We start from the raw sequence: 15962 nt of genomic DNA on the forward strand, positions 1-15962 counted from the left end.
ATTCAGAGTGGGAGAAAAAACAAGACGCAGTGTTCCTCCAGGACTGTGGCTGAACACTGCACTAAATTATCTGTTGGCCTTTTGATTGCTACGTCAGTCATTGGCCAAAATTAATGAGGTCAGTGGTGGAGGATGATTCTAGCTTTGTATTAGCAGACCAGGCAGTAAGTAAGTGTATAAAAACAGGAGGCCAACAAGAAGAAATCTTGCAAATAAAAAATTTATTAAAGCATTTACACTCTCTTTAATACTATGAAGAGGGTTTGGGAAGTTCTGAGCCTGGTCTAGAAAAACAAATCCCAAGGCACCGTTGTGGGCTCTACTTATGGTCCATTTAGAGTCTTTTTAGAGAAAGCCAAAATCCCAAACAAACTACCTTGATTTCTTTGTTTATACTTTGTCTTTTGCCAGTTAATCATTACAGATGAAAAAATCAGGCAATGGATTTGTGACACTGGAGAAAACATTTGCTATGTGCCCATAAACCCACTTTGCTTTACAAGTTTAACATTGTACCCTGGGGTACTCATGGAGCACCTGATTCTACAGCAGTCACTGGTGCTTCCTTCGGTGCGAAGCTCAGGACTTCTCAGACCACGCTGGCGTTACTATTACTATTATTAGACTCTACAATGTTAATGTTATTTGGGCTCTATGCTACTCGGGGCTGGACACTTTGCATTAGATTAAGGCATAGAGAAGCTGGGAGCTTCTCTTCATGTGAAGGCTAAGTGACAGAGGTGCCATGGTGACCGGGAAGGCCCTCGTGAGTTGCCGTGGAAACCTTCAGAATTCAGGCCCGTCCTTCTTCAGGTTTTTGTAGTCTGTGGTGACGGCCATGAACTGGTCGGAAGAGGAAAGAGAGGAGAGTTGTTGGCAAAACAGCATACTGGGCGGCAGCACGTTTACGCATCCTTTTAATCCCTTTGTCCCATTCCTGAGTTCCTTAATGATCAAGGGATGAAATTCACACCTGACTGCTTAATTAATTAATTAACATAATTAATTAGGACAACTCTGCTTCATGTGATGTGAACGAAGAGACTAAGCACAGAACTGTAGCCCTCTCTTAGAGCACAGGTTGAGTTCTGTGGCTAAGATGTCAGGGGTTCACTCCTGGTCATGTTACTAGCCAGCTGTGACCAGGATGCCACCCAGTGTGCTGTCACTCAATTGTGTGAATGCTACACTCTCTGGGATAGGTTTGGAATTAGTAGGGCAGGAAACCCTGGGCTCACACAATGATGACTCCTGTTGCTTGCTGAGCACTAGCAGGCTTACTTTGACAGTAGTGAGAGATGTGCTTCTCTTCCAGTTGGGCTCCTGTCAGGCACCACTGGGGCTTATAGACCAGTTCCCTGTCCCACGTATTGGGAGTGGTAGTGTCCCATGCATACCTGCATGCTTTCGTTTCACTGCTTGAAGGACACACCCCTTTTTAAGGCTTTTTAAAGCCATGTGATTCTGATGGCCAATCATAGGCCAGGAGGGATCGTGCCATGCTGAAGGCTTTTCCCTCATTGCCCAAATCCAAAGTGGACGACTGCACTGACCTCTCCACAGCCAATCAGGTGGCTGAGTGGGAGGGCTCCAACCTATGGAGCTTGCTGCGCCTCAAGTGAAGAGTGGCTCTGTGAGTGGGCTTCTCAAAAGGGGTAAAACCACGCTTCAGTCCCTCCCTAATGAGTACAGGGGAAGGTGCTGGAAAGCCTAAAAATTGTTGCCAGTTTTCAAAACAACATGATTCTCTCTTTTGCATATTACATCTACCAGTGTGCGTTTTAATATGGCTGAGCTTCATTATATTACAAGATTGGGTTTTCAATAGCGTCCACTAGCATGTTCCTGCAAGATTTACCTCTGTGGACTCCAAGCAACACCAACATTTTGTAATGCAGTCGTTAATAGGGGCTGTATCATTAGCAGAATCATTGGAATCAAATCCTTTGTCCCTTCTAATTAAAGCTCTGAGCATGCTGGCAAACTTATTAGCTGTGCCCAACACATCACACACCGATAAAAGCCTTTATCATTAGCAGTGTAATTTTAAATGCACTTTGTAAATCATATGTATCAAGTCCTATTAATTGGCTTAATTTTCTACATCTCTAAATGTCCTTTCTTTCTTTTTGCCACGGGTTGCATCATGAATATTCAATCACTTTATTTTGTCAGGTCATTAACTTTTTTTTAACTAGATACAATTATAGCTTGTTCATACAATATAATCTACCGACCATAAATGGCATCAAACTGGGAAAAAAAAAGACTTTTCTTTTTATTTTGTGTCTTTTGTTTCCTCTAGTCTGCAGAGGCTCTGATCACTGGCTACTAGGTTCATCTTCCAGAGTAGATGTTTTGGGGTTTGTATATGATCATTTTTTGTTTTTAACTTTATAGTACTCCCATCTGTCACACACCTCCAGAGACAATTTCTGCCTGGAATGATGTCCACTTACACATTTTACACATAACTTTGTAAGTATAGACAGAAAGAGGCCTGGATCAAAGGTTAAAATCCAGAGTACCACAATTTAGCTTCTGGGTAATACTTTACTGCAAGCCCCAATGTCTTTAATGTATTCAGACACAAAGTATTTTTCTCTAGTGCTCACAAGAAATACACATTAAGTCACACTGTGTTCCTGATTTACTCAAACTCCCTCTTGTTGGAAGCTGACAAGCCAGGTTTCCTTTCTTCTGTGGCCCAAAGATCACAGAGGGAGGCTGAATGAATATGGACAGGTCTTCATTTCTCTCTCCCCTTTCACTACATATCTAATATGATCCTATTTTTAGGTTTCTCAGCCTGCACATGTTCCGACTTATTAGATGATTCTGCATCTACTAGTTTGTAATCAACTAAAGCGCCTGCATTTTTGTTTTTTTTTAAATATATACCCAAACAATCTGGAATCAGTGATGGATGAGACTGTTGCAGCCTCTTGGGAGAGAATGACACTCCTCCAATGTGCCTACCAGCCCAAGACATTCGCCTTTTCACACCCTGCAAGCTCCACTGAGCCTGCTGGGAGAGCGTGCACCGATTGGAGGAGCAGCACATCTCTCGCTGACATCACTGCAAGCCTGCAGCTGCCTGACAAATCACTGGAATTGCTGCTACCCAGGCTGCAGTTGGTCAGTGATGACTTGAACTCACAATGTCTGGGCTCTGGAGCTCAACCAGCTACCTGCGTAAGAGCTTTGACTGTTTTCCTTAAAAACCCCTTTAAATGACTGCTTTAATGGGTTTGAGGAGGGTAACATGCATGTGAGTTTTTATTGTGACCCAAAGGACTGAAGCACTTCCTACTGATAACACAGCATGCTCTCAATTGCCTGGCAGGACTAAAGGGGGCGCTGTTAACCCTGCTCGAGACCAACTCACTGCTCGCTCAAAAAGCAAAAGCACTAAATTAACGCATATTCAAAGCCATTCAGCAGAAGCCCTGATGCAGGTCCCTAGGCATGGCCAGAAGGCTGATTATGTGTTTAATTAACTGAATCACAAATGAATGTTTTTTTTCCTTCATGGTGGGGCAGACACTAGTGCTCCTCTGGGCACACAGTTCATCCAGAATGCCATGCTACATCCCTGTGCAAGCCGGCTGCCACTTCTAGCTGCCTCCTGCAAGGGTTCCTACCCTGGACACGTTTCAGAGTGGATGCCATGATGCAGGGGAATGTGATTACGTTTCGCCTGAAACAAACAGAGCAACAGCTTGTTCGTGAGAGGGCTTGTGTTTGAGGACACCGTTCCAGGAATACCAATGTGCTCGTCCCCAGACAGACTGCAGGTTACTCTGGGGCACCAGGGCACTGCGCCCACTTCCTCCCGAGTCCTCTGGTTTTGTCCCAGCCATGGTCTAGTTTACATAGCTGGTCTAATTAATTAACTGCATAATTGGAATACTTCTAGAACACTACGAGTTAACTGCACCTTTTAATGAAGTAAATGTATTGTGGAATCAAGGTGGAAGAGACCTTAAGAAAAATCCTAAATATGTCTCATTTAGAAAATAATTAGGCTAGTTGTTTAATTAACAGCTCAGGTTGGAACAAAAGCCTGAAGACATTCGGGTCTCCAGGAACTGAGTTTGAGACTGTGGGTCTTCCAAATCTCCTTAGTGCTGGGACAGATTATCATTACTGTAGGGGAAATGGCTGTCGGACCTTGAAAGGAATGTATTTTGAGTTTTTTTTCCTCTCCTCCCTAGCTTCTTTAGGATTCCATGGAGCTCTCATGGAATCTAGTTTGCATATGTCATGTTCAGCTTAGACATCTTCCCAGCCATGACAGAATACAAGTTTTGCTTTCAGCTGTGATTTTTTCCCCTTCCATATTTAGTTTTATTTTATTTTTTTTTCATCTGATAAGCTTGCTGTCATTCCCCTTTCTCTCTTTCCCAACTGTTGTTGTTATTATTATTTCAGACCGGGTTGGAATTTTTATATCCGACCTTTCAGCACCCCTGAGAATTAAACATGCAGTGTGGCGACCTTTTGTCAGGTGCAATCTTCATATAGAAACATGAGCTCGGCTTCGCAGGCACCTTCCTCTCCTGCTGTGTGTCTGCAATACAGATTAACAGCACGACTCTTTTCCTCTCTGTTCCTGGGAGTGGCTGACCCTGTTCCTGGAGACTCCCAGACCAGCCAGATTCCAGCTTGGACCTTGGATGCCTTAAGGATGCATCTTCAAGAAACTTTCATCAGCATTACTAACGTATTGGCAACCTCGGTCAAGTTAATATTCTCTAAGATCATTTTTGGATGATGTATAAATATGAAAATAGCCCTCTTAGAGAAAAAGGGCTGTAGAGAAGCAGCCTTTTGCACAAGCAGAGTTCGTATGAACTGGGAAGCCTGTATCAGTTTTTTAATACAGGCTGAACAAGCTGAGTGACTTTCTAAACTCCTTCATCAATTTACAGTTTAGTGTCTTGATACAATCATTTTTCTCCATGTCCAAGGCTGACTGAATGATCCCTACAAATCCCTCAACAGTGGATTAAGGACCACGGGGCCTCAAGTGCAAATTAAGAAGAGATGGGTCTATGATGGAAAATGCTTGGCGGTTCTTTGCACAGAATTAGAGGGATTTGGAAGAAACTGCCCAGCAATGACATGGAACCTAACATTTCAGGATCCTTCCAAGAAGTGGCTGGCTGTGATTCTGGGATGTGTGTAGCCTCAGTTGGCTGCCTACACATCAAAAGGCTAAGACAGGTCTGATGGCTTCCTCTCATACAGTCTCATATAGTGTTGAACAGACAACCCTACAAGGGGACTCGGCTCAAGTATTCGAAATCCTCAAAGGCTTTGGCAAAGTCAACCAGGCAAACTTCTTCAAAATGAACAGTGTGACGTGAACGAGGGGGGACAAGTGGAGACTATTTGGAAGTGCATTTAAAACTGAGAACAGGCTTTAGGTAAAGGATGGTGGGAGTGTGGAACAAGTAGCTCTGCCATATTGCCGACGCCAGTACCCTGGCTTCTTTCAAGAAACAGGTCGGTGAGACCCTCCGTTCAATTGGCTACTACCTGCCAAGCAGGTTGAATGTGCTCTTGTATGTGACTGTTCTCACGTCCTTTCTTGTGAAACTTTTTGTTTCTGTCCTAGGAGATCCGGATTGCTGAGGGCCCCCCTACTGGCTGGGCTGTTCTGAACAGCGTCTTGCGCGTTGATGGAAACGAGAGGGGGGCGGCCCCAGAGCCGCTCACAGACCATCAGAGAAGCACAGAGGGAGAGAGGAGGGGCTGAAATGACTTTACCTTGTACTGGTAGGAAGGGCTGAGCTTGTTCCAGGGCTCTGGGTTGTTCTTCCTGTTCCAGCTGCCGTCGCGAGGCCGGCCCAGGTAAAAATCACATCAAAAAAAGAGAAAGCTTGTGGTTGACAAAGGGAAAGCACTGCGTGACCTGAGAGGAGATCGCCAGCTGTGTGCGGCAGCAGCTCACACACTCTTAAACAACACGGAGCCCGGCAGAAGTCAGGCGCCAGTACTGTCGCACTTGTACTTGTACGCCAACTACTGTTAATTGCAATAGGGTGGGAAAATTAGTCACAATAAGTAGTAAAAATAAATAGCAAAATAATTGGGGCAAATCAAAATCAACTTGAATATCCTCTAGGGTTGTAAAGAAGGCCAGGAGCATTATGGAATGTGTGCCTCACCCCCTCCATTGTGAATTCACACTACACCCATCTGGGAGACGCCAGAAATCTTTCATCTCTACTGCAGTGTCTCTCTCAAGCAATGCAAAGTAACTCTCTTATCTCGTGTACAGTCTTCACTGTTGGTCATGGCTGTTGTGTTGTTGCATTGGACTGGACCATAAGGCAGATTTCCCCCAGAGGAACAAAAAAGGTTTGAATTGAATGCGTCTTTGATACAGCCTCGCCCATAGCAGGGCACAGAGCAAATATAAACCCCTACAGGTTCACTTCCTGGCTGTCCAATGTGCGATGATGCTTCCAGCACTTTGCCCCAATCCATAATGAACAAATTAGGATGGGCTACCTCCCCACTGCCTGCCCAGGAGTGTAAAACTGGGCCTTTTTCAATTTCAATTTCAAGTTTTCAAACATGCAACGTAAAAGAAAGAAAACCCCAATGATATGGTATTTGAACAGCACTGCCTTTTCCAGGAGAGAACTGACTCAGTGAAGACGTCAGGTACTGTGCTACTGACTTCAGTGTAACAAGATTCTGTTGTGATAGCAGAGGGCGTTTGATAAATGAGATAATACTAGACAAAAGCTCCATCCCAAGTCCAGCTCCTTCCAGAAAGAGCTGCATAACGGCCCAAATAAGAAGAGGAAATGACTTGACTTTCAAGAGGAGACTGACTAAACAAATTTATTACTGTGCCGTTGTTTAACATCGGCTGATCGATTTGGCCCCAGCTGCCAAAGTCTATTGAACTTGGCAAGACAGGCATCGCTCACTGTGGACTCTATTAAATCAGACCACTTATTTGACCATATCAATGCGAGCAGACTGCTAAAGTGGCTGCGATGGTGAGGAAAAAAATTTGCTCCACTGTTAATTGTTTTTTTTTCCAATATACTTAGTGTGCAGTTTCTTTAGGGTGTCCTGGGTTTCTGGTGCTATGGCAGAAAATGTCATATAACAATAAATTAATTTAACGATAAGAAAATCTTTTAAAATTATAGATTACTGAACAATTATGAGCCAATTAATGGTCGTTAAGTGAAGAGTAAGAATGAAAACCTGCCAGTATAGCCACCTTTCAGGACCAGGACTGGAGAAGCTGTTCATAAAACAATTGTCATTGCTTTCATACCAAAGGATACAGTATATCTGCTCAAATGCATGCAAAGGAATTGAGTTCCTGTAGCATGCTTGTGTCAAACTGTATCACACAACCAGCTGACAGGAGTTATAGAGAAATTCAGTGCAACAACATTTCCATACCTGTAGCTTCTGAGTAAGAAAGACATCCAGTTAGACATTTAAGCTGAAATGTTTCTTAATAAGGCAGCATGGTGGCGCAATGGTTAGAATTGTTATCTTGCGGTGCTGGGGTCCTGGTTTCAATTTCTAACATGTGCTGCTCTCTGTGTGGAGTTTGTATGTTCTCCCCATGTTTGTGGGAGTTTCCTCCTGCAGTCCAAAGATATACTAGTAGCTTAACTGGCTTCTGGGAAAATCAGTTTTTATATAAGTGTGTGTCCGATTGTCTGCCCTGCGATGGCGTCCCATCCAGGGTGTACCCTGCCTTACGCCTGTTGCTTGCCATAATACGCACCTGCTGCCTTCCAAACCTGAAATGGATAAAGTGCTTGGAAAAAGTGCTTAGAGGGTGGATGGATGTTTCTTGACATTTTATCTGGACATCTCGGTCTGAGCCATGCTAGCACACCTCTTAGAGAACAGTTTACCTTTCCTGCATAGGATAAAGACCCCACAGTTCCATCCACTTTGGTCAAAATCCTCACCGGAAGAATATTTGCCATAGTTAATCATAGGAAAACAAAATTGGAGATTCAGTGTTTTGTAACTAGAACCACCAAAAGACCCTGTAGCAGTTGTCAGGACACGCCCACATTTCTCACCCAGAATGTGATTGGCTGAGAGGAGTTGGGAACTCTCACCTGACGTGGGGGTGGAAGATGGCAAGGCGGAGCAGGTAGAGGGAGGCCCCACCCATCCCTAGGCCAATGAAGAAGAACAGAGGGATGAGCTAGAGGAAAGAGAAAAGAGGGTGGGAGTGAGACATCATACGGAACAATACCAATACAACAGGTAGTACATATGTAGTACAACCAACGAGATCTTTCTTTCTACCCGTGTAAAACTACTTCAGGAAAATAAAGTCTAAAGGCTACTCTGTAGGGGTGTCTAGGAAGACAATTCCTGAAGTCCAGTTTTCAAAATCAATAGGTTTATTGTCCTTTCTTTTAACCCTTTACCATCCAACAAGCTTCATCACAGAGAGTGGTGTTGCCCTTCACTACTGAACGCAAGCACATTGCTCTCACTGTGAAGCGCACCTGCCTGCCTACAACTGGAAAAACTGCTTTGAAAGTCTTAGCCCAGCCGTGTGTCCCACAGAGTGAATTTTTCAGGAACTGTTAGCGTTTCCGGGACTCTGTTTACCCCAGCTGGGAGGTTTCTTCCTGTGCTCACAGCTTTCCTCCTGTCCTGTCTGCGTGTCGGGGTTGTTGTTCTTGAACGCGGCAGTCCAGGCAGGCTGGTGGAGAGGACGTGGACCGTTTTTGGGAGGTGGTGGAGGGGGGGTTGTGGGATGGGGGGGGCAGCTCTTTGGCATTCTGCGCCAGCCGGCTCCTGCGTGCGCGCTGCCCGTCAGCCGGAGTGACAGGATCAAAGCGAGAGCAGGAGAGATCCGGAGTCGTTCAGGGAGCGGAAGGGGGAGGATGGGGGGCATTACAATAGAAATGCATATTAAGGATGAGCCCAGGAATTTTAATCCAGTGAGACGTCAGGCAGCGATCCTTTTTTCTTTCTTCTCTGGGCCTCACACAACCTGTAACAATCCGGAGCTAGGATCTGGTCCGATCAAGGGAGTGCGGATTTGTCTGGTACCAAGGGGCGCTTGTGTCCGTGGCACCGGCTCCCCTAATCCCAGTCCTCAGGAGCAGCCTCCATCTCCTAGTTTGTGCTCCCAGCAGGCTCTCCGTGTCAGTGCTGCCCCCCAGATTCAGGGATCCCCAGTCCGGCTCCCCGAAAGCTGGTATCCTGCAGGTTTTCCTGCGCAAAGACCACCATCTAGTCTCCAGTTTTGGCAAGGAGAAAAATGTGTTTTTTTGCAAGGCCCCAGCTGAGGAAATGGTGACAAAAGCTCAAGAGACGAACCAAAAAAATATGGGTACGCAACAAAAAATATCCCATCAGTTTACACTGAAAGACGCTGAGATCCTTATATTATAGTTGTATGTTGGCGTTCTGAATGTTTCGACAGAGTCTGGGTAAAATGTCTTCAGTCACATAGTGAAATTACAGCTGGGCTGCCGGTTATGAAGGACTTGTAGCGTTCGGTCATCACATCGCTGTTTATTTAAGAGGGTATCATCAGGTTCATCTCTCTTTTTCTTGCACAGATCTCTTGTTGGGGGGAGAATGCTATTCTCATGCGTGCTGCATTCCTGGTATGTGTACAACATATAAACCAACTTGGCTGTGAGTTAAGACTCACGTTGCAGATGTGGGTCAGAGCTGTGTTAGATCTACCCGTGTCAAAACTTCCCTCAATCATGGTGCCAATTGGTAATTCTATACATGTGCTCACCCGGTCAATTTCTCCGGAAACCACCGACTGGCTTTGGCCTGAGACAACTGCTGTTCATTATAACATGTTCTGCACTGTTCGTTATCATTATTCCTGCTGCTCGTTTGATTGATTGCTATTTGCACCTAAGCACTCCAGTAAAAATTCTGTACTCAAAGCTCACATCCAGGAAGGGCACGGGGGAAGGAAATTGGTGTTATATGCTGTAGATCCAATTCTTTCTCATGTTACAGCCCACTGCATTCTTTCACTGAGAAGAAAAGTCAGGCTTCACACTGTAAACCAGATATAGAGCTCAGTATAATGTGATGAATGCACACTTTAGGATATTCCTGAGGATGTTAGAAGGATATTAGAAGGGAACTAACTTCCTGTTGTTATTTCTAATAACCACTGACGACCTTAAGACCGGGCACATGGCCAGTGTTGGGGACTACAGTACCTAATGAGAGGGAATGGAGTGTAATTAGAGAGAGATTCGTGGGGGAAAATGTAGCTGTAACAGGTTAAGCATTTTGTCTGGGTGAAACAGCAAGCATTAGGGAGTCCAGAATGTGCCAAAGCAAACTTAACATGTAAGAAACCAATTAACAAAAAGAGATTTGGTTGCAAAACTTCAGTATAGGCAGGCATGTTGGCACAGTGGTTAGCATTGCCGATGCACAGTGCCTGGGCCCCGGGTCCAATACCAGATTACTATCTGTGTGGAGTTTACATGTTTTCTCTGCATTTGTGTGGGTTTTCCCCAGGTACTCCAGTTTCCTCCCACAGTCCAAAGACATACTGGTACAGTAGGTTAATTGGCTTCTGGAGCAATTGGCTCTGGTGTGAGTGCCTGTGTCTGTGTGCCCTGTGATGGACTGGTGTCCCGTCCAGGGTGTACCCTGCCTTGTGCCTGTTGCTTGCTGGGATAGGCTCCGGCTCCCTATCAAACCTCTTCTGGATTAAGTGGTTAGAAAACAGCCAGCTGGATGCAATACAGTTTTCGATGTTACAAGAACACTGAAACATTTATTACCAGGCTGTTTTTCTTTCTGTATTAGGCCAGTGTTATCTCGGGGAACAGCTGGGATTACAGAGAAAGGCTGCGAGTGTTGCTGCTTTTCCCGTTCCGTTTCTTCTCCAGTCTGAGTACTGAACACCGCTTGGCACCTGGGCACCAGTGACAGTTTATGAGCCTTTTTTGTGGAGCTGCAGTTATCTTCTCGTTAAGCTTTTCTTTCTCTGTTCCCCGTGACGTCCTCTCTTCCGCGATGATCTGACAAAGAGTCCCCACCAGCTGCTTACCCAGTTGTGCTGAAAACTGTCACTTGACGGGGAAGAATTTTGTTTACCTAACGCTGAGGGAAAAGGATTCGCAGGCGAGCGGGAAACAAGTGTTACCGGCGGTTTGGCAATTTACACCTCCGGTTGGAAAGCGAGAAATAAACGCCCTGTAGGTATCAGTAGGTATCTGCGAGGAGGCGCTGCGCTCGCCAGACTGTGACCACCACCGTGAACTGGCGTGGCTTTAATAAAGAAGCGGCAGGGGTGGTGGTGTGTCTGGTACTGTATATTGTTGATAGTATGTGAGCGTGTAACGTAGAAGCTGTGCACTGTGGAGCGATGAAATGCGGACATTACCGAGCAAGTTGGAGAAGTCGCGTCAGACTGTGTACTGTATAGCGAGTCTGCGCCACGGCACAGGCACGGGTCTCCCGGTGTGGCTGAGAGAGCCCCTATCGAGGGAGTGGCGTAGGGCGTGCTCCCGACCCGCGAGAAACCGGGATGTCATCCTGGCAAAGACCAGGAGCCAGCTGTCCCCATCGCACACCAGCTGCGAGTCCCTCATGACCCTATTAGCATGCGCTCTTCATTTCATTACCAAGCTGTGCGAGTTTTTCCTATTACGTATTTTAAAAGGACTAGCTGGCATCATAACCCGCCCTTCATGTAAGGTGACACGAAATCAGGCGAAATGGATCGGGCCGCGATGGAACAGCGCCGGCCTCACGCTCGTGCTTTCGGTTCGGCTCCCCCGCCTGTTTGGTTGATACGAATCCGGATGCGACCGTGTCTTGTTTTCGGCTCCGAGGGCGCAGCCTCGTCTATCAGCTGATGTCTCTGGCGGCTCTGGCTGGCTGTCGGTGATGCCGGGGCTGCCTGCCAGTGGTGGTTCCTAACCCACAGCCAGCCTGTGCATCATGCATTCCTGTGGCACAGCACTGTGATGCCGGCTCTACACTGTTTAATAAATGCTTCATTGACATTACTGGGGCCAAAATATCCCAGAAAGCAGTGTGGCATCCTTTCACTGGCTGTGAGCACAGAACAGGGAACTGGGTCACAACTGAAGGAAAGTTGCCCACATTTTAAAAAAACCATACTGTGATTCTGGGAAAAGAGTCCCTTCAGAAAGACTCAGTATCTCTCTCTAGGTTTTTGTCTTGACAAACCCTTCCCGGAGAGCGGCTGAAGCATGCAGGATTACCTTTACCTTGGCCTCTTTTGAATGAGCCTGCTAAGGTAAGAGTTTGAACATTAAGTGAACCATGTTTATTTCTGTACTCTTCAATAGCAAAGTTGCCACATTTCTGGGTAAAAGGTTTCTGATGCCAGTTTTAATTGTCCAAAAGCTTGAGACGTCTTGCACTAAATGTAACTTGTATCGCTGAAACTACTAGGATTTAAAATCCCATCCAGATACTAGATAACTCTTCAGCACGTTTTGCATGTACAGTACAACAGATAGAAATCATAACATTGACTGGGAGGAAGACATCAAACGTCCTCTTTCATTGGCAGTCGATATTCTGGATGTCTTGGCATGAGAGGCATTCCCTTGAGGCACTGGAAATTCTGGTCCCAATATGGTGACCACTCAAACTGTGCTGTAGGGGGCGCCATCCTTCAAATTACATTTTGAATTGAGGTTCTGGGCACTTGGTCATTAAAGATCCCATGGCACTGTGTGCAGGTGTAGGCGGATTAAAGTCAGCGGACTTGTACAATCTGACTGCCCTGAAGTTCCCCCTTAATTCTACCGGTGCGGCAATTTCTCAGTCTTCTCTGATCTGCAGTGCAGTGGGGGTGCTGTGTCCCCCCCCCATTTGGGTGCTCTACTTCAGTGGAGTTTGAAGTAGGTCCTTTCCCATATGTTAAGTACATTGGGATGAAAAACACTATACAAATCTAATGTAGTGTGCTAGTTGTACAAACAGCACCCAATCACTAGAAGCCAATAAAGAGCAGTCTGTTGCTTGACTCTGGATTAACTACTTGAATAGTCATAAAAACACCAAAACGTTAGTCTGTAAAAAGTCACAACAATTTTGCATCTTAGTTAACAAACTAACGATGATGTGTATTACTTCACTGAAAGGTTTAAGAAAACCCATTTTTGACATCACTCATTGTAACTGACACTCATTGCTGTTTTCAGTGGATTGTAGTGAAATATTTATGGGGAATTCACATGCATTCAATTATGTGAGCAGTTCTTGTTCATTGAATCAGACTGCTAATGCATATCGTGCCTACTATAACAAATTGGGATGTGCAGCATTTTGTTTGTTAATTTACACAGATGGACATACAGTACCAGAAAGAAAAACACTTATCTGAGCACCAGCATTGGCTACTGTTTCCCCAGCTTAACTGACAACACATAAATGAACAGAGAGGTGTATTGTTACTCTGAGAAATTGTTACTCTGGACCTAGAAAAAATCATTTCTTAGTGCCAGTTTAGGGCTAGCTTTCTAAATTAAACCTCCCTTAAATTAAATTAAACCTCCATTTTATTCACATTTATTTCACTTTATCCGCAATGCCTTAAGTGAGGTTTCAATGGTAGTTTTTTTAGTTTTAGTTTGTTGTATACTTGCGTGTTTTTGCAGATGAAAATGTGCAGATATTTTGTACTGTGCTCATCAATAACAATCACTCCAAATAATGGCAAAGATTTCAAGACGAATTGAAACACACACTGCACGTAAATTATTTTGATTAATATGGAAAACATAAACTATTGCTCCACAGGAAAGCAAAGTACCCTGTTCCCAGAGGACTCCCTAAACAGGAAAGAATCCTGTCTTAATAAACTCCAGTTTAGGATCAAGGTTAGCTTTCTGCTTAAACTATATCTTCAATATCATTCATTTGACATTATCCACAATTCCTTAAGAAGGAATTTAATGGTAACGTAGCTATATCGTCACACTTGTTTTGCAGATGGAAAATTGCAGACATTGGACATTTCTGTAAACAGGGAAAGATTTGTTTCTTAATAAGGTTTGGTTTGGAGTTAAGGTCAGCTTTCCAATTACAGTACATGACAACTCTGACGAGGTTTTTCCACATTATTCACAAAACCTCCAAAAGGATTTTAATAGTAACTTGTCATTTGTTCACTTCTATGACAGATCAATATTTTAGATGCAGTTAGTACTCTTCCCATTAATAGCAATTTCTCCAAATTATGAACAAAATATTTGTATCTGAATCTAAATCCAGACTACACGAAAAATATGCTGAAGTCTCAAGTAGAAAACGCCACCAAATGACTCAAAATGTAATTAAACATAAATTGTAAAAGTTTTTCTGATCCTAAAGCCTGGAATTCGAATACTGAACAACAACGACAACAACAAACAACAATAATAATAATATTACACTTACACCGGGATTCTTCTTGGCTTGTCGAACTAATAAACGAATCATAGTTTTATTTTACTTTTTTTAATCCTGTCTTGTTCAATCCAGTATTTTGTCCGGTATTTCAGACTCGGGTTTCTGTTTTGTTTGATGTTTTTCGAGAGTGAGGCTAAAATGTAAGACACGATCCTATGGTAAAAGGGGAACTTCTCGGAGCAGGTTCGACGTGAGGAGAATCTTTATTTGATCTGAAACCTGTTGCGCGAAAAGCCGCATAAGTAGCCGGAGGGGGCGCTGTTATCTTCTACCGCCTCCGATCAACATCTGGGTCTCCTCCGGTGGCTGGAGCTCCGCACGTACTGCATGGAAAAGAGGCGGATTGAGCAGAACTGAAGATTTTAGAAAGGAAACAGTCTGCGGTGGTACATCTACCGTCCAACAGCAGCTCCTTTGGAACACGTATGCCAAGTGTGTTCGAGACGGGGAGTTCGAATAAGCGTGTTTTCTATATAGATACTTTATTGATCCCGTGAGGGAGATTGCAGTGCAACAGCAGCTTAACACAGACAACACAGTCACAGTGTAACGAATGATACAATAATAATAATAGTACGATACATACAATACAATCAGTACAGTGAGGGGTGCACTAAAAGAGTTACTCACAGTCCGGACACACAAAGAACAAACTAGAACAGAACAGTACGCAGAAAAATCGTATCACACATATGAATATAAATATAGATGTAAATATAGATATAAATGTATTGCACAGGTCCCTGGCATATATTGCACAAAAAACGGTTGTAGACGGGAAAAGAAAAAGAAAGAGAACAGATGTAGCAGTAGATGTGTAGATGTGTTCAGTCCAGAAACAGGTCACTGTCAATGTTGCCTCTGCCCAGGCGCAAGGTGGATGCGTTGTACAGTCTTATGGCAGAAGGCAAGAATGACCTCCTGTAGCGCTCCCTGTCGCACCGTGGATGAATCAGTCTATTGCTGAATGTGCTCTTCTACAGTATAATATGGAATCGCCTTGAGAACATTAATCTCAAGGCTTCTATAGAAATAGTTTTCTTCAGCTGAGTGGGTCTTTTCTACAGTATGTGCACCTATAGATCATATAAAGGCTATACCCGTACCTAGTGATTCTCATGTTTTCTAGACCTAGAAACGCAAACTCCCGTCTCGGCCTCTTCTGCAACAGAAGCCCTCTGTGTTCCACACAATGGGGGTAAACAGTTGTCACAAAGCTCTGCCTTCTCTGAAGAATGCTAGACCACTCCATGCGAACGAAAATAAAAGCGGCTCCTGAAATTCAAGCCCGCGTGCGGCAATTATGCTCAATTAGCCAGCGTCCTTGAAATCCCTTGTTGATTTTTTTGCATTTCTTCAATTACAGCTCACCCCTTTCACAAAAAGTAGGTCATGGGTTCTGAAATGTTTGGGTGCCTTCCTGCTACAATAGTGTGAATTTGTATTACTATTAAAAAATTTTATTACTCTGCCTATTTATTCGGTACAACTCCGTGGTATGTGTCTGTGGTTAAATA

At 44.3% G+C, this 15962-nt stretch overlaps 1 protein-coding gene across 1 annotated transcript; it reads right to left on the reverse strand.

The window, feature by feature from the left end:
- Positions 1-204: 204 nt before the first annotated feature.
- On the reverse strand, positions 205-14682 carry coxfa4l2 (cytochrome c oxidase hypoxia associated subunit FA4L2). The gene is made up of 4 exons (XM_088633613.1): positions 14434-14682; positions 8121-8209; positions 5776-5836; positions 205-843 (listed from the first exon to the last, which is right to left on the reverse strand). Exons 1-4 carry the CDS (start codon positions 14473-14475, stop codon positions 787-789), a joined length of 249 nt encoding a protein of 82 aa, XP_088489739.1. The 5' UTR covers positions 14476-14682; the 3' UTR covers positions 205-786.
- Between the last annotated feature and the right edge of the window lie 1280 nt (positions 14683-15962).

Source organism: Lepisosteus platostomus, chromosome 1 (assembly GCF_059453375.1).
Source record: "Lepisosteus platostomus isolate fLepPlt1 chromosome 1, fLepPlt1.hap1, whole genome shotgun sequence".
Taxonomy (NCBI): Eukaryota; Metazoa; Chordata; class Actinopteri; order Semionotiformes; family Lepisosteidae; genus Lepisosteus; species Lepisosteus platostomus.